Source organism: Mustela erminea, chromosome 6 (genome assembly GCF_009829155.1).
Source record: "Mustela erminea isolate mMusErm1 chromosome 6, mMusErm1.Pri, whole genome shotgun sequence".
In the NCBI taxonomy this organism is placed as follows: Eukaryota; Metazoa; Chordata; class Mammalia; order Carnivora; family Mustelidae; genus Mustela; species Mustela erminea.
The window spans coordinates 51,413,258-51,440,562 of NC_045619.1; the positions used below are offsets into that span (position 1 = coordinate 51,413,258).

General features: G+C 38.4%; 1 protein-coding gene across 1 annotated transcript in view; it reads left to right on the forward strand.

Annotated features, from left to right (window-relative positions):
• Positions 1-27,305, forward strand: part of WIF1 (WNT inhibitory factor 1) — a 67,837-nt gene that overhangs the window by 16,097 nt on the left and 24,435 nt on the right. Inside the window, exon 3 of the mRNA XM_032347150.1 lies at positions 26,744-26,852. Within this exon, the coding sequence (XP_032203041.1) occupies positions 26,744-26,852 (109 nt within the window). The remainder of the gene's footprint in view (positions 1-26,743; positions 26,853-27,305) is intronic.

The window sequence follows — 27,305 nt, forward strand, 5'->3', positions numbered from 1 at the left end:
CTTGGGTATCAGCAGGCTTGAATTTGGAGAGTTATCATTGCCTGTCCTATGTTGTCTAGGGTTTAAGGGAACATTTACTCAGTGAGGGAGACTATGCAAATTGGTACAGCTCTCTTGAATTAAGGTAAGAGATTTCTATCATTCTGCTAATAACAGTGACACCTTTCTGTATTGCACTTAAAGTTTGAAACATGCTTTCATTTGTCTCATTGAGTTTATCAGTCCTTATAACTGAGAAGTCATGCATTGCTGACTGGGTAGATAATTAAATATGAGGAATAACTGTGATAATTTGCAATGAATGGCCTTTAGCCCAAAGTAAAATAACTCAAACCTGATCTTTAATAGCTGTGCATTCTTCTATAATGCATGAAAAGATTTGCATTTGTGATTTTATAGAAATACTTTTACCTTTTGATAAAAATAAATAAAGGCCCATTTGATAAATACTATTTTAATTATATGGAACCATTCTCAGTGGAGAATATAAGTGGATTACCATTCCATGCCATGGTAAATGTAGAAATAATAACCCTTTGTCTGTTTTCATACTTGGTATTTCAGATATTTGTTGCCATCAATTCCTTGAGAAACTCTGCATAGCCAAGACTTTACTAGACTGGTATTTACATGATTGTAGAAAGTTTCCCCCTTAATATAAAACCCTTCAAGGTAAGGGAGGTGATTGAAACTGCTCTTTTGAGAGGGGCATGGGGCCAGCACTAGGGTGAGTGAGACAAGCAACACACTCCGGGTGCCTGTGTGAACCTAGGAGTGAGCGCCTCCATAAATTTACACTCTGTGTACCTTGATCACCACTCCCTAGTCCAGGCCCTGACTGCACCAGAGAACAGGATATAAGATGGTTAATGTTACGTGTCCACTTGACTGGGCCACCAGATGTCCAGACATTTAGTCAGACATTATTCTGGATACATCTGTGAGGGTGTTGTTTGGATGAGATTAACATTTGAATTGGTAAAGTGAAGGTATGTGGTACATCCCAGTGTGGATGGGCCTCCTCTGATCAGGTGAAGGCCTGAAGGGAACAAAAAGGCTGACCTTCCCATGAGCAAGAGTGAACTCCTTCTGCCTGACTGCCTGCAAGCTAAACACTGGCTCTCCTGGGGTCTTGAGCCTGCCTGCTTTCAGACTGGAACTTATCCCACTACCTCTTCTCGGTCTTTAGCTTGCCAGCTGCAGATCTCAGGCTTCCCAACATAATCACATGAACCAATTCCTTATTATGTATCTATCTACCTCCTTTATCTCTCTCTCTATCTGTCCATTTATTATTAGTCTGTCTCTCTACATCTATCTTATTGATTCTTTCTGGAGAGCTTTAATACACTGTTTTCTCTGTCTTAGCTGCCTAACAGTAGAAGTGACTATCAAAGAGAAGTGAACAGCAACATGGGCCAAATCTTGATCAACTTAAATGCTTGGGGCCTTGGTTTCTTCAAGTGCTAAAAGGAAATCATTAATTTTCTTCTTACACTGGCAGCAAAGCGCAGTGGCATAATATGTACAAAGTACTTGACACATAGTCGACACTAAAAAAGTGGGGTCTTTTCTTCCTTTTGTATTAATGAGCTGTTAGTGCTAAGAGGGAGCCATGAAGCCAAAGAAAGGTAATCAGCCAGATCCCAGGCTAGGGGGTGTGCTGGCCAGGTGCCCAAATTCCACCGTTAAGTGATGGCGTCCCAGCCTCTGAACTCAGAGCATCACACTGAGCTGGCCTCAGGAGACCCGGCTCCTTGCTCAGCTGCCACACCATCATGTGGGACCTCAGAAAAGTGGTTCATTTTCTTTCTCATCTGTAAAATAAAGGGTTCTTTTCAGTTCTAAAATGTCTGTGATTTATTAGTCATTATCATTCCAGCCTTGTTCTTGGTTCTGTGTTTGAATTCAAATCACAGAAGGAAAATAACTTGGACAGTACCATTCATTGTAACAAAAAATAAAACAAACTTTGAGCAGAATTAACTTTTCAGAATACTTTTGGCCTGAATAATGCCAGTCAAATCTACCAAAATCTATTTTAGGCAACTTTTATCAGGTTTCCTATTAGCTTGATTTCAATTTGACTAATAAACTGATTTTAGAAGTTTAGCTCTGAGGCTGGTAGACCAGACAGCTGTATTAATATAACTGATACATATTACTCATATTTACCTTTTAAGATCTTTTTACTAATGATTATTACTTTTTACTAATGATTATTACTAATGATTAATACTAGGTAGTATTTACCTTTTAAGACCTTCTTCAAATAGTAGTTCCTTTCTAGATATTCATAATGTTTATTCTTTGCTTGGCTCTTTACAAAGAACTGACGAACCGAGTCGGAGATTTTGTCTTGCTCTTACAAATTGAGGGTAACTGCGAACTGTCTTTGTAGTAATTATAACTTGCAAAACCCATTACTCAGTTACATAAACTGGACTTCATTAGAGTTTGCAGTACTTAATTTCCTGGGTATAACAATTTCTTTTTATGAATCCTCATAGAGTTTTATTTTCAGTTCATTACTTTTTTCCATCATAAACTAGTACACCCTCTAAAAGTCTTTGGAAAATACAGAAACAGAGAAGGAAGATTGGGAGAGGGGAACTCAGGTACAGTTAACTCACATAAGAAAACGCTAACATTTTGGTGTTTTTCCATCTAGTGTTTTTCCATTCAAGCAATGATTTTTGTGCCCTTTTTTGTTTGTTGTTTGCTTAAGGATAGTGGAGCAGTTTCCCATGTTATTCCATATTCTGTAGACATGATTTTTTTTTTTTTTACCGGCTACACAATATTCTGTGGATTATTTAAACATTCTCCTACTTAGATTGTCTCTAGATAATTTTTCACTGTTGTAAAAAACATGGTGAAGAGCAACCTGAGGCATAAAACTTTTTCCATATTAGGATTACTTCCTTAGGACTGAGTTCCACAAGTGGAATTTCTGAGTCAAAGCACCTGATCATTGTACCACACGTGGCATATCCATGAGTGCTGAATGGCTTGTAATGGTTAGTACATACTTTCAACAGAATTATGCAAGGATATCCTTTTTAGTATTCTTCTGTGGCTTATTTCTAAACCTCTAAATGAAGTTTTCCAAATGGTACTGGTGGCTGTTGATTTGTGCCTGCATTTTTCAAGTTGTGACGAGTTTATCTCAGTAGGAATTTCATACTGTAGGGGGCAGTGAGGGATCAGCAAGTGGCTCTCCTTTTCCAGAGAGAGAGAGAGATGTTAAGGTTAGTCAAGGTAAAAAACGACAAAGGGTGATTTTTAATTGTGAACACAGAACTCTTCAGGTATATATTAATTTCAAATTATAAGTACAAATACAAAACTAGTGGGTGATTCCCAAAGATTAAAATAAGTCACTCCTTTTTAACATAGCAAGGAAACCCATTTCCTATCAGTTTTAAACGAATATGAATAAATATATGAGTTTTTCTGAGTGTTTCATGTACATATATAGATATATATTTATTCAGAAGTGTTTTGAAATAAAAGTGATTGGAACATTTATTTCTGCACATATACTCTTGAAACAAAATTCTTACATATGAAGGAATTTATTCTCCCAACACTCTGCGATATAATTTTCTCAATTTTCAAAGGGACAGAATAGGGAAGGATCAGCAAGTAGATCACCTTTAAAACCTAAAGAGCTATCGTCATCAGCGGCTAGAACATAGCACTTTCTAAGAGAATGAATGGCATGTTTACCACATTTATCAAAATAAGGGAACTCTGAGCAAATAAATATGCTTAAGGTGTTCCATAAAAGAGAAAACAAATTAAGTTGCTGGTCTGAGCTCCCAGAGCTATATATCCAAGTGGAAAAAGGATCAAGAGTTGATATAGAGGATTCTTTAAAGAAAAGTACTCAGACATCCAAAGAGCTGGTTTCATCTGAACCAGAAGTCTGACATGAGTAAATATTCTGCATTTTAGACTTTGAAGTGTCTGTTAACTTGTTCTAAATTTACTCTCTATGGAATAAAGTGGTTCAGGGAAGGAAAAAAGTCCTGGTAGGTAGACACAAATTATTGTTTATAAACTGCTGGCTTCTGTGCTGCAGAGATCTTCTGTAGCCACTTCAAAGACTGGAGCCCTCGTGTACTTCTTTGAGAAAAATCTCCTGCCGCGAGCCCATGGCACACAAAAGGGAAATGGACAGGTCTGATGGAGGGAAAGCATTCCTACTCTAAGCCGCCTCAGGTATTGGTCATCAAAATAGTACCTCTGCATTTTGAAAACATCAGAAATTGATAAAGGCAAAAGTGTGCCTTCAAGGATCTCTGAGCAGCAAATTTCCGGGTTTGCACGTTTCTGGGAAGATGAGTCATCAGATGCTAGGTCATGAGATCACAGAACTAATATCCCGAGACTTCAACATTAAGAGCTAACTTTTTAAAAGATTTATTTATTTATTTTAGAAAGAGAAGGAGAGATGGGTGAGAGGCTGAGAGAGAGAATCTGAAACAGACACGCCTCCCCCCATTTAGTGCAGAGCCCGACATGGAGTTCAATTCTCCACGACTTGGAGATCACGACCCTGAAATCACCACCTAAGCCCAAACCAAAGGTCAGATCCTTAACCCACTGCACCATCCAGGTGCCCCAAGAGCTAACTCTTTATTGAGCCCAGTTCTCTATAAGTTATGTATGCAGAATGAACTCTGTTCATCGCCTGTGCTCAGGAGGCACTCTGGAAGGATTTGTGCTAAACCCTGGAAAAGACTTGCCAAGTGTTGCCTCCACTCAGAATCACAGACTCTTAGAGGGGAAGGGAATCTTAAAGGTTTCTTCAACCTCCATAGTTTTCAGATTAGAAAACCGAGGACCAGAGGTGGTAACGGACTTTCCGAGGACCAGAGTTAGCAACAGAGCTGGCAAAGGAATGTGTATCTTCTGACAGCCAGAGCAGAGCTTTCCACTTTGTTTCAGTCTTCAACTTAATCCCGTGAGAAGGTAACATCACCACATCACAATGCAACAGTCCCACAAAATGTGTAAGGAAAGAATTGCTCATAACTTTTCTCCTGGAATAAAGAATAAGGAAGTCTGTTGATCTGTTTTTAGGTTGGACAGTCCAGTAAACACACACACACACAAGCACATGCACATTGATGTGAAATTTTGAGGCAGAGCTGGATGAGCTGGTCACTGCTCTGAATAGCAGGATGAGGCAATAGGGATAGGACACTGAGCGGTTCTGCCCATGACACATTCCACCAAGCACCAGGGCCCGGGATGTGTAGGTATTTAACAATAGTAGTGCCCCAGAACTCAGACTAATATCACTGTTGGGTTCTTTTTCTCTTTAATTGTAACAGTGTAACAGAGACAGTGGTAGGGAAGTATCATGAAAGGACGGGCCTTGGAAATATAATTTAACCTCCCTGGCCTCCAGTTTCCCCAAATGATCTCCTAGACTTTCTCCAACTCTAAAGTGTCAATTTCCCCATTAGAGGGACTTTGTGAAAAGACTGACCTGTTCACAAACCTCTCTGAGGTCCCTTATTACAGAAATTCCAACAGTATCAAAAGAAATATATACACAATTTTTTTATGAGATTTGCAACACGTTTATTGTCAGATAATGTATATCTTTTAAAAGAGCATTGTTTTTACATGACTCTGTAAAATTTGACCTGACCCTATGCTAACCTGTTTCTAAAAACCTGGGCTTGTAGGTTGGCTTTTGTGTTCCATGCACTGCCTATGGAGGAAGAACAACATGATATTGGCCCAAAGGGTGTTGACCCTTTTGTTCTGTTGTCCTTCTCTTAATTCATTGGCTCTTTCTTGGAGATGAGTTCTTTCCCCTTTTCCAATACTATCATTACAACCTCTCTTCCTCTTCTTTCTTCTTCCATTTAAGAAACATGATTTTTCTCCATGGTACTAGAACTTCTGTTATCTCAATTTCCTCGAGGATCACCCAAAGAAATATGGCAAACTGAAGAAAATTGGAGGAAATTGGGGAAAAGCACTAAAGATGGAAAGAAAAAAACGTCAAGATGATACTTGAAAAAAGTCTGATGGAAAGAGTAGTATGAAAATATTTATTTTCTGGGAGGAAGATAATTTAGAAATAAGTGTAAGGAAGGATTTGATTTTCTGGAACAAAGAAATTTTGGAACAATCAAGAGGAGTAGTACAGAGTAGCGTGAACAAATGATAAAGTTCAGCAGGGGAAAAAGTAGAAAAGAAGTAGACAATGTCCCAGCCCAGAGCAGGAGGATTGAGGAGTGAAAGCTGCCAGGGAAACTGCTAGTGAATACAAGAGTCTCTTAAGGTCAACAGATTAGCAGAGCAGGAAGAGATCTCAGGCCTTCACAGGAAATATATGGGTCAGATCTCTAACTACCTTCTGTAAGAACTCTACCATCTTTAGCTATCCAGGGCTTCATCATTTTGATGGCCCACACTTTTTCTCCATCCATAATCTCCCTTGCTACAATGAAATCTAGTAGTTTCTTTCTGTTATACTTTTTAGGACTTGAGAACAAGAACCAAAAATTCATTTTCATCAAAGTAGGAGTGGTTTTCCAGAATGATATGCAAATAACAACAACAAACAGGAAGAACTATAGACAACAATGAACTTGGAAAAGTAATCAATCTGAATACTTTTTAAATTTTTTTCTTTTTATTGTGTTATGTTAGTCACCATTCAGTATATCATTAGTTTTTTTCTTTTTCTTTTTTTTCCCATTTTTTAATTTTTTTATTTTTTTATTTTTTATAAACTGTATAATATATTTTTATCCCCCGGGGTACAGGTATGTGAATCGCCAGGTTTACATACTTCACAGCACTCACCATAGCACATACCCTCCCCAATGTCCATAACCCCACCCCCCTTCTCTCAACCCCCCCACCCCCCAGCAACCCTCAATTTGTTTTATGAGATTAAGAGTCACTTATGGTTTGTCTCCCTCCCAATCCCATCTTGTTTCATTTATTCTTCTCCTACCCCCTTAACTCCCCATGTTGCATCTCCACTTCCTCATATCAGGGAGATCATACATCATTAGTTTTTGATGTAGTGTTCCATGATTCATTGTTTTCATATCACACCCAGTGCTCCATGCAATCTGTACCCTCCTTAATATCCCTCACCAGGCTCACCCAACACCCCCCCACACCCCCTCCCTTCTAAAACCCTCAGTTTGTTTCCTGGAGTCCACAGTTTCTCACGGTTTTTCTCCCACTCTGATTTCTCCACCTTCATTTTTCCCTTCTCCTAATGTCCTCCATACTATTCCTTATGTTCCATAAATAAGTGACACCATATGATAATTGATTTTCTCTGTTTGACTTATGCATAATCTCCTCCAGTACCATCCTTGTTGAAGCAAAAGTTGGGTATTCATCCTTTCTGATGGCTGAGTAATATTCCATTGTGTATATGGACCATATCTTCTTTATCCATTCATCTGTTGAAGGGCATCTTGTCTTTTTCCACAGTTTGGCTATTGTGGACATTGTTACTGTGAACATTGAGGTGCATATGGCCCTTCTTTTAACAAAGATACATCTGTATCTTCGGGGTGAATACCCAGTAGTGAAATTGCTGGCTCATAAGTTAGCTCTATTTTTAATTTCTTTTTAAAGATTTTATTTATTTATTTGACAGAGATCACAGGTAAGCAGAGAAGAAGGCAGAGAGAGTGAGAGGGAAGCAGGCTCCCTGCCGAGCAGAGAGCTCGATGTGGGACTCGATCCCAGGACCCTGAGATCATGACCTGAACCAAAGGCAGCGGCTTAACCACTGAGCCACCCAGGCGCCCCTCTATTTTTAATTTTTTGAGGAACCTCCAAACTGTTTTACAAAGTGGCTGCATCAATTTGCATTCCCACCAACAGTGTAAGTGGGTTCCCCTTTCTCCACAACTTCTCCAACATTTGCTGTTTCTTACCTTGTCGATTTTTGCCATTCTAACTGATGTAAGGTGGTATCTCAATGTGCTTTTGATTTGAATTTCCCTAATGGCTAATGAGGATGAACACTTTTTCATGTGTCTGTTAGCCATTTGTATGTCTTTGGAGAAGTGTCTGCTCATGTCTTCTGCCCATTTTTTGACTTATGCTTTTTGGGTGTTGAGTTTGAGAAGTTCTTTATAGATCTTGGAATACTTAATTTTCACAACACTTTTTCATAAGACTTTTTAAATGGTTTCAATAAACTTTTTAAAAATTTTATTTAAATTCAATTAATTAACATATAATGCATTATTATTTCAGAGGTAGAGGTCAGTGATTCTTCAGTTGTATATAACACCCAGTGCTAATTACCTCCATGCCCTCCTTAATGCCCATCAGCCAGTGACCCCATCCCCCAACCAGCCTCCCCTCCAGCAACCCTCCGTTGGTCTCCTATAGTTAAGAGTCTCTTATGGTTCAATAAACTTCTGATGTTTTTCTAAATCCTTCTGATTCATTCATATCATTTAAAATAGATACCAGTATTTTTTTAATTCCCGATTCTTTTTTTTTTTTAAATTGAAGGATAATTAACATACAATGTTATTTTCATTTTGAGTGTATGACAAAGTGATAAGACAATTCTCTACATTACTCAGCGCTCACCACAGTAAGTAGAGTCACCATCTGTCACCACACAACATTATTATAATCTCACTGGCCATATTCCCTCTACTGTGCTTTTCGTTTTCATGACTTACTTATTTTATAACTGGAGGTTTGTGCTTCTTAATCCCCTTCACCTGTTTCACCTGTGGAACCACCCCCATCCTGTCCAGCAGCCACCAGTTTGTTCTGTAAATAGATACTAGCAGTACGGCTAATGCCTAACATGAAGGAAGAATTTTACACACAGTAAGTTTCATAATCAAGTTGACCTTTTCCATATGGCAGAAAATTGCTAACTCATCTTCAGTTTGTGGTAAACTATGATTTCCAGATCTGGTTTCCCTAGTCTCAATTGTTCCATTATGCCTCAGTGGTTGACCTTTTGTCCCTGCAAATTTAATTCTGGTTTTAGTGTTGTCATATTTTAATTAAGAATATTTAGATTCTTCTGTCTTCCAGAGTACTAAGGCCCACTTAATTTAAGTAACTCTACAACTTTTGTGAGCACCTTCACATTTTGTTTATAAAAGTCATGAAGGTGAATATTGGATAGATTGGTTTCCAAGACCAATTTGAATGAAACACCACCCAATATGTACACCCAATATGTACCAGGCTGATGTAGGTTATGTTTTGGGTGTAACATAAACTCTTAAACTCTTAAATCGATTGTTTAGCTATCTCATAGAAGAGTAAAGGCTGGATTTCCCGATTGTGGGAAGCAATCAATAGTGATTTTGACATAGAGGTAGACTCTCTGTTGCTTCCTGTCCTCTCTTTTAAGGAAGAACATAAATTTAATTGTTGATTTCTTATGACTATGTTGGTATCTAGGTTACTCTTCTAGTTGCAAGAACCATGAAAACAATACTGATGCTGAAAGGTCAATCATTTCCAGAGCCATCCTTTCCTATTTCTTGGGGGGGGGGGGGACCAGAAAAAATGAATACAGGAAACTTATTTCTCAATATATTTTAGTTTCCACAAATTCACACAAAATATGATTTAGGTCATATTTGGCCTTGCTGATTTGTGTACATCTGGTTTTCCTATTGATCTATTTCTTTTCCTCTTTGTGTAGCCTGTTGTCTTTTGTCACAACTGGACAGAAAGTGGACAAAAACCAGCTTAGTGGTATTTTCTTAAAAAAAACGTCAAACCAAAGATGTTAAAAGCTTGATCCTTCTCCCCTTTGGTGTACTGGTCTTCTTTGGTCATCCATGTGTGTATACGTGTGTGTGTGTGTGTGTGTGCGCGCGCATGCACACATGCAAGACTTTGAAAATACTTGTATAAATAAAGTTGGGCAATTGAAAATGGATTGGCAGAGGCACCTGGGTGGCTCAGTGGGTTAAGTCTCTGCGTTTAGCTTGGGTCATGATCTCAGGGTCCTGGGATCGAGTCCTGCATAGGACTCTCTGCTCAGCAGGGAGCCTGCTTCCCCCTTTCTCTCTGCCTACTTGCAATCTCTCTCTGTGTCAAGTAAATAAAATCTTAAAAAAAAAAAGAAAAAAGAAAATGGATTGGCAAATAGTTACAGTCTCTGCATTTAGGAATTACAAATAATCAAATAGAGGAGAAATGGAGCCAAATATCATTTTTAATGAATGTGTTGTGAGTCAGTAATTCAAATTTTAATTGGAAAGCTGGTAACATATTTACAGGTAGAGAAGTATATATAGTGACAGTAGAGTCACAAAGATTACTTTAATGGTGCTATGTTGGACTGAGGAATCTGAAAGTGTATAAATCTGCTAGAAATTAGCTTTGGCAACACGCAGTGTAACATTAGTTTCAGGTAAGCAACATAGTGATTCAACAAGTGTGTATGTTACACTGTGTTCCCCAGAAGTGTAGCTACTATCTGTCACCATAGAACACCAATAAAATGCTATCGATTATGTTTCTTTATGCTGTACCCTTTATTCCTGTGACTTACCCATTCCATTACTGGAAGCCTGTATTTCCCAATTACCTTGGGCCGTTTTGCACACACCCCACACCCGCAACTCTGCTTCGGCAATTTTCAAATATGTTCCAAAAGAAAAACGAGTTCATGGTAACAGGTAACAAAACCGAATAAAGTAACACTCAGGGGGCTAATAGTAGTTGGGAAGGAGAGGGCTAAGATGCAAAAATAACCCTTTTGATGCCTCTTCCCCCACCTGTAATTATTGGTTTGGGCTTTATATACTCCTCTCTCTTTAAAGATCTGATGTTTGGTCTAAAAGGATAGGATTCATCTTTCCTTGGATGTCTTTCAGTCTGTCACTAAATGTTCCTTCAACTCAGACCTCTTCTTTGCCCCTTCAATCTATCAGAAAACTCTGTTGGGGTTTTTTTTTGTTTGTTTTTTTTGTTTTTTTATTTTGTTTTTAACTACTGTGACCATGGGTTGGGTTAGGTACTTTTCTTCCCAAATCCCTTCTTGCATGTTTAGTGCCCTTCCTCCCAAAGTGAAGCCAGTTAAGCTAAACACGTACATTTTAAATTTAGTAATGTGTAATATAGCTTAATGAGAGAGAGAAGTAAATATCAGTCTTAAATAATGTAGATAACAGCCTAATGGTTTCCTAGCCAGGTCCTAGTTATTTGAGAACATTACGTGAGAACATGACTTTGCTAAGTGAACACATTTTCTACTTATGTTTTTAACCATCATTTGCTGGAGGTCTTTTTCCCCCTGAAATATTTTTTAAAGCACACAAACTGTGCAATTAAGTAAAAAGTTACTGGCTTTGATTAAATTGCTTTGCACAAATGAGTGTCTATTGGATTTGGGAGAAATACTTATTTATCCTTTTAAGCTTTCCAAAAATCCTGCCTGTTACGTACCCACAACCGAGCTTGGGGGCCTGAAGAGTTCAAGGCTGACAGTAGCTGTGAAAAGTTTCATAGCCTTTTAAGAAAGTTCAACAGCTATGTTTGGGGAAGAAATATATGTATTATGCAAGACTGCTAGCTAATGCAGAGTTTGTAACATATGGAATTCATAAAGGTCCAATTACAGGACCATCACTGTTTGCCATGGTTTTAACTTATGTAAGTTATTGATTATACTTTCATGAGATCATAATCAAAAGGTTATTCTTTGGTAATGGTGTGTTAGAAGAACTTTATCCTGAACTTCAAAGCCATCTTCTGAGCCCTAAGAACAAAGGCTGAGAAGTTTGAACCGGGGCCAGAATCAGTCTGTATGAGTTAACGATGTTCCAGACCATCCAGGAGCCAAATCAACCCATCTATGTGCATGAACTTTCTTTCATCACATCAGATCAACAGTCATCACTGAAAGATGACAGTTGATTCAGCTTTAATGTGTCTTTTTTTTTTTCTTTAGTGAATCAGCTTGACTAACTATGGTGTCTGTCTCATACCCGTTTATTTTAACTGCAAAGTACTGTCATTCACTGTGCTCTTGGGAGAGAATCATGATCATCAACTAGGTTTACATCCAGGAAGGGGAATTGAAAGTACTGAAGAATTTATACAGGAAATAATTCTTAAATATGAGAAAGCTAATATGTAACATAATAATTAAAAAGAAATAAAGGATAGTTCATTTTTGTGCTAATATTCTGGCATGTTTTAAATGGGCAAGATAGAAAGACCATGAGGTTACAAATGGAAATATGCTGCCAGCTCTTTGCCTCCTAAGATCCTTATGTAAGGACCCAAAGGCTTATTATACCAAATAAACAAGACGCTGCCCTGTGTCATGACATAGGGCCAACTTTCCTATTTCTCACATCAGCCCCTGCAAACCTGTGGTGTAGGTTACTTTCTCCCTGGGCCTTTGGATGACTCCTCAGACAGATCCTGGACTTTCTCTCATTAGCCAAAGATAATAAAATGTCCTCGGATTACTTTTGTGCTAAGATTATTCTCATTTCAGTAATTAAAATATCCGCTCTTCTGTAGTAGTTAAAATTTCAATCCTCACTCACAGTTAAAATTCCTCCCCTCCCTTAGCAGCATCCTGGAAGGTTCGGTGGTTGACTCTTTTCAGAGACCCCTCCAGCTCCTCTAAGTCTGGAAGGCTGGGCTGCAGGTGGGGGCCAGGGAAACCAGAGACAAGAGGTAAGAGGGCATTGGTGTCATCTACAGTGTTTCCTCTGGCACCAGAGGATGTTTAGAGCTGATCTTGTCATTATGAGCACTTTCCTGCATTCCTCCACTGGACGCACCTGACCCTTTTACCTGTGACGGGGTGATGTTGAACGCTGGTCACCACAGTGCCCTGCCCGCTCTGGGCCTGCCACCACTGGTCTCCTAGCTCTTTACCAAATGTGCCAGGTACCTTCCCACCTGAGAGACTTGGGACCACTGTTCTTTCTGCTGGTGTGCTCTTCCTTCACACATTTGTTCAATTATCTACAAGTTTTCTAACACTCATATTTACTTACTTGTATTGACATAAAAACTTTTCTGATAAAGACAACAATGGAGAGTAGGTGTTTTTTGAAAAAAGTACGGGTTTAAGTCAGTAGGCTTTATTACCTGTATTGTCTAGTACAGTGTTAGGCCAGGTGGGGATAGCGGAAGAAGTCGTAGTCTCTGGTTTTGAGAAACTCTGATAATAATACTATTTGTCTAAACTTATGAAAGGAAATAAAATTTAAAATATAAAAACTAAATAACATGATAATAAAATTTTAAAAATGATTAAAAAATAAGTTCAGTGTTTAATCTCACACCACCAATTTCTTGTATTAACATGTGAATAGAAAGAAATCATGTGATCAGAAAAATTGTGATTAAATTAACTGTGCTAAAAAAAAAAAAAAAGGCAAGGGGACTCAGTCAGTTAAGTGTCTAACTCCTGGTTTCAGGTCAGGTCAAGAGCTCAAGGTCCTGAGATTGAGCCCCACTTTGGGCTCCACACTGCGGCGTAAAGACTGCTTGAGATTCTCTCTCTTTTCCCCTCTCTCTGCTCCTTTCCCAGCCCATGTCCCCAACCCCGGCACACATACACACCTATTCTCTAAACAACAACAACAAAAATTATACTGTGCTTATGTTTCCAAAAGCATGTTTGATTCTCTTAGATCTTGCCTTTTATGCTACAGATCAATTTCAGCCAACAGCTCTGATCATGGCAAGGTTTTGAAGTCAATTAACTCTAATTAATTCATAACAAAAACTTTTCCAAAATTAAAACATAAACAAGGATAAAGAAAGGATACCATTAGGTTAGCTGACCTTTCCTTATTCATTCCTTCTTTGACCCATCCAATAAATAGTTACTGAGCACTTTTTTTTTTTTTAAGATTTTATTTGACAGAGACATAGCTAGAGAGGGAACACAAGCAGGGGAAGTTGGAGAGGGAGAAGCAGGCTTCCTGCTGAGCAGGGAGCCCAATGTGGAGCTTAATCCCAAGACCCTGAGATCACGACCTGAGCTGATGGCAGAGGCTTAACTCACTGAGCCACCCAGGTGCCCCTTGAGCACTTTCAATGTGCTGGCACTACTTTAGGTACTGGAGCCCAGCAAAGAATGCAGAGTGATGGCCCTTGTGGAGCTTACGTTCCCTGTGGTGCAGAAGAGAGACACAGAAGTTTTTAAATATTTAAATGAACGTATGTCAAGGGGTGATAAGTGCTAGTGGAAAAATAAAGCAGAAAATAAAAATATACATGGTGAGGGGTGCTGTTTCAGAGAAGACAGCCAGGAGATGCCACTGTACTAGAGAGGAATAAAATTAATAAGGGGATAAGCTATGTGGTTATCTTGGGGAAAAGCACCCCAGCAGAAGGCATAGTTCATGCCAGGTCCCTCCAATGGGAGTGTACCTAGCACGTTAGGGAAGCAGCAAGGAAGTGGGTGTAGTAGGACCAGAGTGAGTAGGGAGCTGCCGTTAATGAGACTCCAGCCCAAGGGGGAAGCATTACCCTATCACTTGTGATGTGTTATTCTCCATGAATCAAACCTCATTCATTCAACACAGATGCCCATATGAGGCTTTTTTTTTCTTTTTTATAAAGATTTTCTTATGGAAAATTTCAAACATGTACAAATATTGACAGAACAGAAAAATAAACATGCATTTATCCATCACCTAGATCTAAGAATCATTAATTCATGGCCAGCCATGTCTTATCTACACTCCCTACCCATGGCTCCCTCCCATACTATTTTGAAATACTCTCAGGTAACATGTCATTTCATCTACAGATATTTTAGTATTTATCTATGAAAGATTTTAAAAACCTTTTTAAAAAAAGAACCTCAAGGGCGCCTGGGTGGCTCAGTGGGTTAAGCCCCTGCCTTCAGCTCAGGTCATGATCTCAGGGTCCTGGGATCGGGCTCTCTGCTCAGCGGGGAGCCTGCTTCCCTCTCTCTCTCTCTCTGCCTGCCTCTCTGCCTGCTTGTGATCTCTGCCTGTCAAATAAATAAATAAAATCTTAAAAAAAAAAGAACCTCAAAACCATTAAAAATAGTTTTCTAACATAATCAAATGTCTAGTTACTGTTTAAATTTCCAACTATGGCTCATAAAGGTCAACCATTTTTAAAGTTTGTTTATTTGAGTGAGAATTCAAGGTAGGTGCACACATGATGGCGAGTTGATAAACCTTAGTTCTCTTTTAACCTCTAGGTTTCCCTCCCATCTCTCTCTTTTTTTTCCCTTCCTTCAGATTTTTGTTGAGGAGACTGGGTGTTTGGCCCATAGTTTCCCATATCCTGGATTTCACTGATTATATGTTTGCGGTATAGTCTTACTCGTCCTTCTATCCTCTAAATTCCCTCTAAAATAATAGTTCAAAAAGACGTTTCTAATTTGTTTTAAAGCTAAACAAATAAGACAATTTCAGTAAGATGTGATTTACCCCCTTTTTTTTAGGGTATGACTAATTTGACTCAGAACTTGTATTTATTTTTTATAAACAGCTTTTGTGCCATAAAAACTGTCAGTCACTGGGGATTCAAATAAGAATAGGCAAAGTTCCTTCCATAGAGGAGAGTTTAATGGGGAAGACAAATAAATAGACTGTTACTGGAAGTACAATAATACAGATATGGGGGAAAGTACAGGAAAGAAGGATCTGGGTTGGGAAAGTTTTATGAAAGAGATGACACTTCACCTGTGCCTAGACAGGTAAGTCAAAGTCTCCTTAGTGGACAAGAGCAGGGAGTAGAGTTCAATCCAGGCACAGAGTCAGGAGCAGGGTTCATGAGAAAGCATGGTAGTTCAATGGACTCAAAGCTTGGTAGACCTGGAGCGAAGATGTGAGGGGAGACATGAAAGGAGCCCCGTGGGCAGAACCAGCTGTAAAGCTGCATCTAAACTCTTCCCCGTGATTAGAAACAGTTAAGACTTTTAAGTGGGAGCAGTGGTATAGTCCAGGTGGCATTTAGGAAGAAAACTAAATGATATTTAGCCTTGAAGTTATAAATCTGGACAGCAGGAGTTACTAGGGAGACAGGTTAGGGGACAATTACAGGATTATGTGTGAGAAATATCTGAATTTTGGTAATAACAGTGGGAAGGAAAAGAAAGGGAATAGATTTGAGAAATCAGTGAGAGTTTGTGGAGGTGGCTGGTGAGAGAGAAGTTGGGGGTCTAGAAGGACTGCCGAGTTTATATCTTGAGTAATCAGGATCATAGTGCTATGTAAAGAAATCTAAGTGAATAGGCTTATCAGGAAGGTAATGAGTTTGGTCCAAACATATTAAGTCCAAGGAGAGATGTCTGATAGACAGCTGCCAATATGAATCTAAAGCTCAGAAGAAACGTGAAAACTGGAGATAAAAATTTGGAGGTCTTTGAAATGTTGGTATAAATTGAAGTCACAGAAATGGATAAAATCCCTCAAGAAGACAGAGAAGCAAGAAGAGGAGAGCAGCAGTTGTTTCCTGGAAACATCAGTATTTAAGGCAGTGGCTCTTACCATTATGTTTTGAGTCCTGGGTTCTTTTAAGAACGTGATGAAATCTAGGGTCTGCTCTCCCCAGAAAAATAGTCACATATATATGGACACAAAAGTTATGGATTCTTTAAGGGTGCATGGGCCCACATTCAGAACTCTTTTTAAGGTGCCATCATAGAAAGAGAAGCATGAGAAGTTCATTAGGGAAAGACTGATGGGAGAAGGAGAAGAGGAACTCACAAAGACTGTTGCTATAGACAGAGCAAAAAAAATTTTTTTATTATAATAAAAAATTTTGGAGAATATGGATGGATGGAAAGTGCTCATTGGATTTTACAATTTGGAGGCTATTTGTGACTTTTTATGAAGATTTTATAGTGATAAGTACAGGGGTGCCTGCATGGCCCAGTCAGTCAAAAGTCTGCCTTCGGTTCACGTCATGATCCCAGGGTTCTGGGACCAAGCCCCATGTCGGGCTCGCTACTCAACAGGAGTCTTCTTCTCCCTCTCCCTCTGCCCTTTCCTCCATCATGCGTTCGCTCTCTCTCTCTTTTTCAAATAAATAAATAAAATCTTTTTTAAAATGATGAGGGCAAAAGCTTTACTAGTGAGCAGAAGACTGATGAGCAAGAACACTGAACCCATGAGTATAGACCTTCTGGAAGCACTGTAATGACAGGTAAGAAGAAAGGTAGCCAGGTAGAGACAGGGTTTGGTTTTTAACCTTTTAATCATATTAATATACATGAGGGAGATGACATTACTATTAGAGCCAATCTCAGAGGATATGGGAAGGAAGCAGATTGAATGTGAATGTGGGCTATTTGTAGGTGGATGGAGGGAAAGTTCAAAGAAATTCATACCTAGCAATCTCTGTTTTGTTTGTGAATAGGGTATTGTCATCAGTCGAGTGAAGATATCAGGGCTAGAGCAGAGGACTTTGGGGAAACTATGGAATTGTTGTGTGTAGGAGAAGGGAGAGAGTAGGGATGTTTAAAGGAATTGCTCAAGGAGGGGTGCCTGGGTGGCTCAGTGGGTTGAGCCGCTGCCTTCGGCTCAGGTCATGATCTCAGGGTCCTGGGATTGAGTCCCGCAGCGGTCTCTCTGCTCAGCAGGGAGCCTGCTTCCCTTCCTCTCTCTCTGCCTGCCTCTCTGCCTATTTGTGATCTCTCTCGGTCAAAAAAATAAATAAAATATTTAAAAAAAAAAAAAGAATTGCTCAAGGAGGTGTCTGGGTGGATCAGTCAGGTAAGCACCCAACTCTTGATTTCAGCTCTTGTCGTGATCTCAGGGTTGTGAGACTGTGCTTGAGATTCTCTCTCTCTCTCTTTGTTCCTCCCCCAACACTTCTCCCTCTCAAACAAACAAACAAATAAATAAGTAAAATCAAATAAAAAAAAGAATTGCTCAGGGGTACTAGAGGGCAATTCAAGTTGGGCAGTAGATTTAGCCAGTCCTCAGATTTTGGATTTTCATCTTCAGTGTCCTCCAGGGAAATTGCTTCAGTTCTGCCTCAGTTTCTTGTTGTCTTAAAGAGGATGAATAATGCGTGTATGAATAACAGTTTTAAAATAGCAAATACCTAGAGGAATTTACAAGAGTAAAAGGGCTGATGACACTGTATGTTCTAGGTAATCACTTTTTCTGAAGTAAAAACAAATTTATACTGATGACTGCTACTTGAATCTTCTGCTAGTAACACTAGTTCCCTAAATTTTTAGACTTCGAAAATCTGTAACTATGAAATCACAGACTTTTCTGTTTGACACTTAGATAGGAAAAAAACAACTGGTCATTGGATGATATCTTGTAACATAGTATTTTGATACATGAAATTGTGATTATATGAATAAAGAAGGCAAATTAAGACATATTTCATATTTACCAAATAGCTTAATGTATTTTTTTTCAAAACACAAAGTCAAGAAGGACAGTGATTTTTTTCCCTGTTGGTTTCTTTTTTTTTATCAAGAAGTAAGTTAATACTGTCCATGTGGATTCAATAAAAATATATTAAAGAATGTTAGAAAACTATCTGAAGCTAAGCCTAGGAAAAACATGACCTAATGTTAAATATTTTGAAAGCCATCATTGAGAATCTACTGATAATTCTAAGTTAGTTAAAAATTTTCAAACTTTTTTTTAAATCAATGGAAAGGAGACTATGCATTATAAAGAACTCTGAAAGAAATGGGACATTAGTCTTGCCTCTTTGGAGCTACTTATATGTGCTACACAGATTTATTTGGACATTTTATAAAGGTCATTCTGTCCTAAAAAATGTGATGTGCTGAAATACACCACCATGTGAACTGCATGAAAGGGAGATGAAGGGAATGAGATACTGATGAGGAATAAATGCACAGGAAATAAATACAGGAGGTGTGAGGGTAATTGCTCAGTTGTGAAATGATTATCCAAGACAGAGCTCTTAGCCCATTCTCTTCTCCCCCGCCCGGTGTACAGGAATACCCAATGACTGCTGCTGAAGCTTTAAGAAAAGTTAGCCCGGTGATGGGTATTGAGGAGGGCACATATTGCATGGAGCACCAGGTGTTATATGCAAACAATAAATCTCGGAACACTACATCAAAAACAAATGATGTAGTATTGTATGGTGAATAACACAATTTAAAAAGAAAAAAGAGCAATATTCAAATATAAATCTTGAGATAAGAAGAAAGAAAAACAGAGAAAGTATTCCTTTTCCTTTTTCGAGAGCTGAAATCTGCTCTCATCGCCTCTAGAACACCTGCATTCATACCACTGCCTTCTTAGCCCTTCTGCGTTCTCCAATTAATACCATCCTACTCTCTAAGAGAAAGGTGTGGCTGTGCTCCCGAGGTTTCTTTTCCCACGCCTCCCGTTTGGACTTTTCCTGGTGCACAGAGTGCTAGCTATGCCCGTTAGAACAAAGTTTTCTTTCCTCAAAACGTTTCCTTACAACTCCTCCGTATTGCCCAATACTGTCTTTCTTCGTGCCCAGTTTTGGGGTTGCCATTGACCCATAACTTTGCAAATGCTTGAATTAGGGCAGGATTACTGTACGGAGGCCCTTGCCCCAGAAGCCTCAAGGAATAAGCAGGAATGAAGTTTTCAAAAGCCTCTCTCCTGCCTATCTTGCCCTTCCCATGGAAAATTTTGGCAGTCTGGTGAAAGCAGTATGCTGAAGGGGGGCTCTATTTTTAAAGCCTACTTTATCTCCATTCTGATACCCTTTTCCTCCCATCTTTAAAAGAAATAAAAAAGAAAAACCTCTTTTCCATTCCCCAATGCTTGGCTTTTCTACTTCCTTGTTACTCGCCCTCAAAAAAATAAAAAACCCTGGCTTTTGGTTTTATCTAACACAAAACAGCAATATAGTGCTCTATTACATTGCTTTTCTATCTTTAGGAATCTTAAAAGAGAATGACTAGCCAGTGATTTGTCAGATAGCCAGGTCTGTTTCTGGTTTGCATGAGCAATGGTGATTCCAAACCGTAGGAGGAAAAAGATGGAAAATGTCTTAGATATTTCAGATGCATGTGAAGCCAAACTGTGTGATCTCCTGCCAGTTTTAGTTTACAAAACTTTCATGGTCCCGGATGTGTTTACTTGGACTTGAAGTTTTAATATTACCACTATATTCCAATAACTTTACTCCCTCAACCCAGCCCGCTAACTGTGGTCAATGGCAGTGTGGATAAAACCAATTACTGGAACAGAAGGATGAGGCCGATCGAGATTCTCTCTTTAAGAAGTGTTCTCTCTTTAAGTAGTGTTCATTTCATCATCCATTAAGCCAAGGCCAGTTTCACAATTAAATAACTACTCTTCATGAAAAGGAGCTTTTTAATTTTGTTTCTGAAACAAGTTCTCCTTAGAGCCAGTTTCAAAAGAAGTCATGAAAGAAGTCTTTGTTGATATTTCACCTTTCCCAGTGACACTGTAATTTCATATTGTAATTTGCAGAAGACAAGATTTATATAAATTTACATATAGTTATACAAAATTTTATAAACTTGAAATTATAGAAATTATATATATAATTATAAATTATATATATGTTACTTAGAGAAGGAATCACGTCCCTTCTGGAACTATGAACCAGAAGAGCATTAGACAACATCATGTTTCAGAACTGGACCTTATCTACATTATCTGCTTATATTTATTCTTGGAGCCTCATTGCCAAGGTTTTGTCCCTAAATAAGCATAAAACAGTAACAAACAAACTACACAAAGATCAACTGGATATCAAATGTCAGTGTTTGTTTCCTTGCTCTTTTTCCAAAAATATTCTCTATTCTCTATACATGCTATGGTGACTGGCCACCCAGCAAAGTAAAAGAGAACCTTTTGACCCATAAAAGTAATTAAGCAATTGCCAAAACAGATAAGCTAATGCCCAGTCAGTAAAACCAGAGGCTAGTGCCATTTCACCATAACAATGTGAATGGAATATTCTGGAATGCACTGGTCTTACGCCTCTGGATGCTTCTCAATCGGTCATTCATTCATTCAGTGAATATTTATTAAATACCTGGCTGTACCCAATGCTGAGTGAATCTCCAGTAGCGTAGTTGTGGGGGTATGGGGATAAATATAATCCCATCTTTAACCATAGAAGTTCCAATCTGTACATGACAATACATGATCTACACATGGGAAAAGTTTAATAATAATATGGGACAGTATTTGTCTAAGGGCCACACTGGTTTGAGTCCTGTTGCCAGCCAGTGTAGGTGAAAACACTGGAATATAGGTACGGTTATGGGGTGTTCAGAGCAGGCCAGGTGAGCTCCGGAAGAGGATCCCTGTTGGGTAGCAGTCTGAAATAAAGGGAATTTGGAACCAGACTGTGGAGGACACTTATCAGGCTAAGGGCCTTTTCCTAGAGAAAGGGGCTGAAAGAAAAGCATTGTGAAATGGCAAAACTGATGTTTCCACTAGATATATTGGCTCACCTCATGGCAGAGATTTTAAAGAGGAAGGCTAGAAAGATATTTCAGAAAATGTTACAATAATACCAGTATGAGGAAATAAGGGCTGGCTTAGGGTGGAAGCAGTGGGAATGAAAGGCAGAGAAGAATCAAAAGATTATACAAGGAGAGGGGAGAAAATTCTTGGTGTCTGTCCAGCTATCAGGAGACGAAGTAGAGGCAGGAAACAACAATGACTCAGAGGTTCAGTACTTTTGTTATTGGAAAAATGAAAATACTGTTGACAGATACAAAGACATCAAGTGCAGCATCTGGTTTGGAAAGGTAATGAAGGAAGCTCTGTGCACATGAGCTTAGCCATGAAGCAGTGGGAATGGTTCTTGTTGAATGAGCATTATTGACCCAAAAGGAAACAGTTTCATCTGTGTAAGTGCCTGAGTTTTATGATAGAATACAGAGGGAAGAGCTGAGGCCTGAGTCTTAGCAATTTTTAACAATCAGGAACTGAGAGGAGGAGGGTTAACAAGGAAGTGCAGGAAAATCAAAACATGGGGGAACAATCAGCACAGTGTCCCAGCATCCAAGGATAATGAGTTGTGAGTTTGAAGGATGAAATTTTGCAGGGAGGTGACAAGATGAATGCCCTTCATCTTGTGATGTGAGATGTGAGAAGAATGTGAAATCTGGCAATTTTTGGTCTAGACATTCAGGCGTCAGATTATTTTAAGCATTGGGTGTGCTGATTCATTTTGTTTGGGACTTTAGCATTGAACTCTATTCCTTTCTTGCTTCCGTGAATTTCCTTCTGCTCTTCACATACAGTGTAGGAGCTATTTCAGATACCACTAATAATGCTTGTACTGAATGCCCGGCTAATCTGAACACAACATGCATGCTATAATACCAGGTTCTTGTGAGAATGATGATGAAGAGTGACTGGAGTTTAGTAAACACTCAACAAAAATTCTTTGTAAATTTTCCAGCTTTATGGCATCTGTATGCTTTGTATCTGTGAATCGCCTGAAATTTTCTTCAGAACACATCAAATACCTTTATTGTTCCAGTTCTCTTCATGAACACTTAGGTCAGCATCATGATACATGAATTTAAAGAGGTTTGAGAGCTGTGGTTTTATGAAGAACCTTTATTTCTTAACTCAGAGGCTCTTGTAATTATCATGCTAATATATTAGATTAAGTATGCACCACAAACCCAGAACTTCAAAGATAGAAAAGAAATACTGGATTCTTTCTGTTCCTCCCCATGGTTATGCAGTTCTCTGCTTCCTTTCTCTGCGTCTACCCAAGAAAGAGTGCCAGAGTGAAGGCCTTCTGGGTTGTCCCCTTTTGCTGTTTAAATGATGTCTTCATTTTTTCTGGAAAGAACAACCTTAACATTCAGCCAAGTTGCTTGGAAGCAAGTTAAATGGCCTCCAGCACTCATTCCTCTCTTGATAATATTTGGGTGTCTTTTATTCTTCTCCATGAAAAGAAAATTTACTGCATGGCGAGCCAGGCCAGCAAGGTTTTTCAACAACTTAATTTAGAAGTGAATTATTCTCCTGAATAGACCCATTCTTTGTTTGAATACAAGGCAGTCTTTTCATGTGCTTCTCAAATAAGCACCCTACTTACCTCTACCTGAGTTTCCACTAGTGTCATTTAATAAAACTAAATGTACTTTTCCTAATAGAGGTTTCAGACTCTCCAATATGCCACCTCCCTCTTACAGTTCATGCTCTGAGTTCCTTTTATCTAAGTAATAAATCTACAACCTGTGAAGTTTGTTCCCAAACTTTAAAGCAAGCTTGTTGTTCTCTTTGGCATAGAATTTAGGTTTTATTTGCCCCTACATAAGTATTTCCAGTGGAGAGGTTTGAGACTAAGACTGTTTATGATATTACAAATAAACTAAAAACAGAAAGTCCTGTCTAGAACTTAAACTATGACATTATAAATCTATCATTTATTTCATCAGCCATTTTTCTTTGACTTTGAGGGACTTATTTAAGCCACAGAAGTTAATACTTAGGTTAAATGAAGAACATAGGTCATCTCTACTACATGGTGATCTAACTGATGTGTAGAAATATTTATATGGCATGGGTGGTTTTGGTAGATCTGTTGATAATGACAAAATGAAACAATGAAAGAGGTCAGTGTCAAGATCAGAGATAAAGTGTTGGCCAATTTCTTTTTTTTTTTTATTAACATATACTGTATTATTTGTTTCAGGGGTACAGGTCTCTGGTTGATCAGTGTTACACAATTCACAGTGCTCACCACAGTACATATCCTCCCCAATGTCCATCAGGGTTGGTCAGTTTCTAAGTAGTTTTCAAATTGGAATTTTTAAGAAGGCAATGAAAACAGTAGATGGACAAACCCCCTTAAAATATATATACCAAGTATAAAGGAAAGAATGAAATAATTTCAGAAATTACAACATCATTATCATCTTCAAAAAGAAGAACAAAAAGGTTTTCTCTGGAAACTGCCTATTGCTGATAAAATCAAGCAAGAAACTGTTTTGATCAGTTCCTGTCCTAGAATACAGTCTTAGAATTGCGGTAGAAAAGCTGATATTTACTGATTCTCAGAGAAATCAAATGCACACCCTAAAACCTCTACTGTGAAATTTGTTATTGATAAGAATACTGGCTGTCTGGACAAATCCATTAAGCCTAGCTGCATCATGCTATGCAGTCATTGCCAATGCTAATTACAAACTCTAACTTCAAATATAATGGATTCTGACCTTGCCAGCCTACTTCATATGGCCATAGTCAAAAGCAACAACAGGAGACCCAGAGGCTCTGTGGCGTTGTTTCTGGACCCTGAGTGAAATTCTTTCAGTTCCACATTCTTGGAACATCATCAAAAGTTCTTGAGAGACACATTCAGAAGCTACTTTATTAGTACATGTTATTTTCTTAAAGCACACTTTCAAGGAGGGGCACATGAATGGCTCAGTTGGTTGAGTGACTGACTGTTGATTTTGGTTCAGGTCATGATCGCAGGGTCTTGGATCAAGCCCCATGTCAGGTTTGCGCTCAGCACAGAGTTTTCTCGAATTCTCTCTCTCCTTCTGCCCCTCCCTGCCACTCACAATGTCTCTCTAAATAAATAAAATCTTCAAAAAAAAAAAAAAAGCACACTTTCAAGAAGACAAAGAGATTTAAATCAAATTGTTATGTGAGCAGAGTCTCACCAAATAGAGGTCCAAGAAGAATATTTCATCTATGTCCAGATCAGAGAATTATACAAATAGAGCCAGTGATTTTCATCAGCCACACAGAACTGAAGCAAAGTATATAATTAATGTCTGTTTTTAAATAAATGTATTTATTTCACTATAAAAGAAAGGAAAAATCAGTTAGCATCAACCCAACACAATCACTGCTTTAATATGGGTGGCAACACACAAAAATTTTTAACTTATATTTAATGGTATTTTTTTATTAATGCCCTTTTTAAGTATATCATCCATATAAATTTCACTTATAATGTGACAAAGTTTGAAGATATAATTATGGAACAGCAAATGACAACTTATGGTATTTGAAGCAATCTAGCCACTGAAATGTATTTTTGGCATGCTTATGCTCTATTCACTCAGCTCTTTTCCATCATTATATGTACTGTTAATACAAGTGTTCAAAATAAGTCTTGGGACAGGGTATGCATTACACAGGTGTTTGTTGTGTTATTGTTTGCTAGTTATTACTGTACTTAGTAATACAAATTACCCAAAGTTATTAATTGTAAGGGCATACAACACTAAAGCCTTTCATAATGCCAACTAAAATATGTTTTAGAATAAAATGTTAAGTGATAAGCGTGATCTAGTGAGGCACAGAGGTAAGTGCAGCTGGTGGAGGTCATTTAAAACACCCAGATTCACAGAACACTAAGGAGCCCACTTTTAATAGTTGTTGACTTTATTGCAGGGTCAGAAATAATGTTAAAGGAATCCATTCCAAATTGAAATACTGTTCCTGATGACACTCCTTTCTTTCATCAAACTTCTTGTAATTCTCTGCCTTCCCTCAAACAGGGTAGGAAATGACAGTCTTAAAACTCTTTATCCTCAGGGCCTTTCTAATGATGAATTTAGTAAAATTAATTGATGACATTTTGTTGCTCATCTACATGATGATCATCTAGAACACTGCCACAGCCCAAAGAGCCAGTGTCCCCACAGCGGCTGAGATCACCCCTTTGCATTATCATCCTCCTATGGAGTCCTTAATCCCTAACACATTGACACTATGATGTAAGGCCAAAAAATGGTGTGAATGTCTACCAGGTATCTCTTAATATCCTCCATACTGGGAAATAAATTTGATACTGACTATAGGAAAGGTCATATTCCTTTTTAAAATGTCACTTTAGCCCATGTTTATGTAATTCATAATTCAAATTCTGCATATCTCTACAGATAACTGCAGAGCCACTCAGCTCACCTCTCATTTTGGCATCTGCACTATTTATTGATTGCTCTTTATTCCCAAGCAAGAACATGTTTCCATCACAAATCCTTTGAATAACCAGTTGAGAATCACTTAAGTATCAGAGCTCTCCAGGGAGATTATACTTCACCATTTTCAGTAATTTGTGGCTATTCAAGTAACAGGTACCATTTTCTCTACTAGACTTAGTGGGAAAATGAAAAATGTTTACAATGTAAAATTTTACAGGATGTTATATTGCAATGGTGGTTTTTACACTTTTAGGCTTTTCTCTCCATAATTAAATTGAGACCTTAAATGTAAACGTGCCAAAGGGAAGGATACTGAAAAATAAATATTCACAACAAAGTCATTAGTTTTGGACTTTCAAATCTTCTTTTGCCAATAGCTTACTGCTTTCATTATCCCTTATATATTACAGCTTTCCAAATTCTGATCAAAAGACTCACCTCAAATTTGAATTAAAGAATGAATTAAAGAATTAAAGAATGACCCAAGAAGCTGAGATGGATTTTCTAAGGACTAGCTGCCGATTGTTTTGACACCACTTGTTTCCTTAAGAGCTTTTTTCCTAAATCCTTTTAAGAGACAGCAACTAATTAATATTGTTTAAGCTAAAAAGCCACCTTATGGATATACTGGATAGATGTCATTAATGTTTTTAAAGCATCCTTCTCTCCAGAGTCTAATTCTAGAGTCCTAAAATCCAGAAGAGTGAGTTATGCCTACACAGACTTTCAGAGGTCATGTATTCCAGATTTCCTGTAGTGAAAAATGTCACTCTCCTATCAGAGGAGTGACCAGTTAAGAAATGCCTTCTCACACTCCATGGTCCCCATGGTACTGATTGTCAATGCCTTTTGTTGTAGGCAGAATACTTCTATGAATTCCTGTCCTTACGCTCCCTGGATAAAGGCATCATGGCAGACCCAACCATCAATGTCCCTCTGCTGGGAACAGTGCCCCACAAGGCATCAGGTGGGTGGTCTTTGCCTTGCGAGGGGGTGGAGTCTACACTTGTAATGGTGATGGAAATAATTTCAAGACCTGGAAGTCACCCGTCAGAGGAATCATGGAATGTTTTCCTGAAAAGATCCGATGATTTTAGGGCAGCTCGATTATTATGTCCCTACCTCCTTTGGACAGAAAGTAAGAATGGGAGTAACAAAATGGCTGTTTCCTAATTTGCTGAAGACTTGACATAGTCCTGGTTCATAAGCAATTCCAGATTAAAAAAAGAAAGTCATTACATGAGATATATCCAGCCAATAATTATTATGAATTAATGTAGTGCACATAAATGTGGCAAAGATGCAAAGCAAGTGATTGGGGGGGAATGGGATTCATTGAGAAAAACTTTACCCAAATGAGTATTGTATTAAATAAGAATTTGAAGGAGCAAAGAGACAATGGAAAAGTGGGAGAAATGTG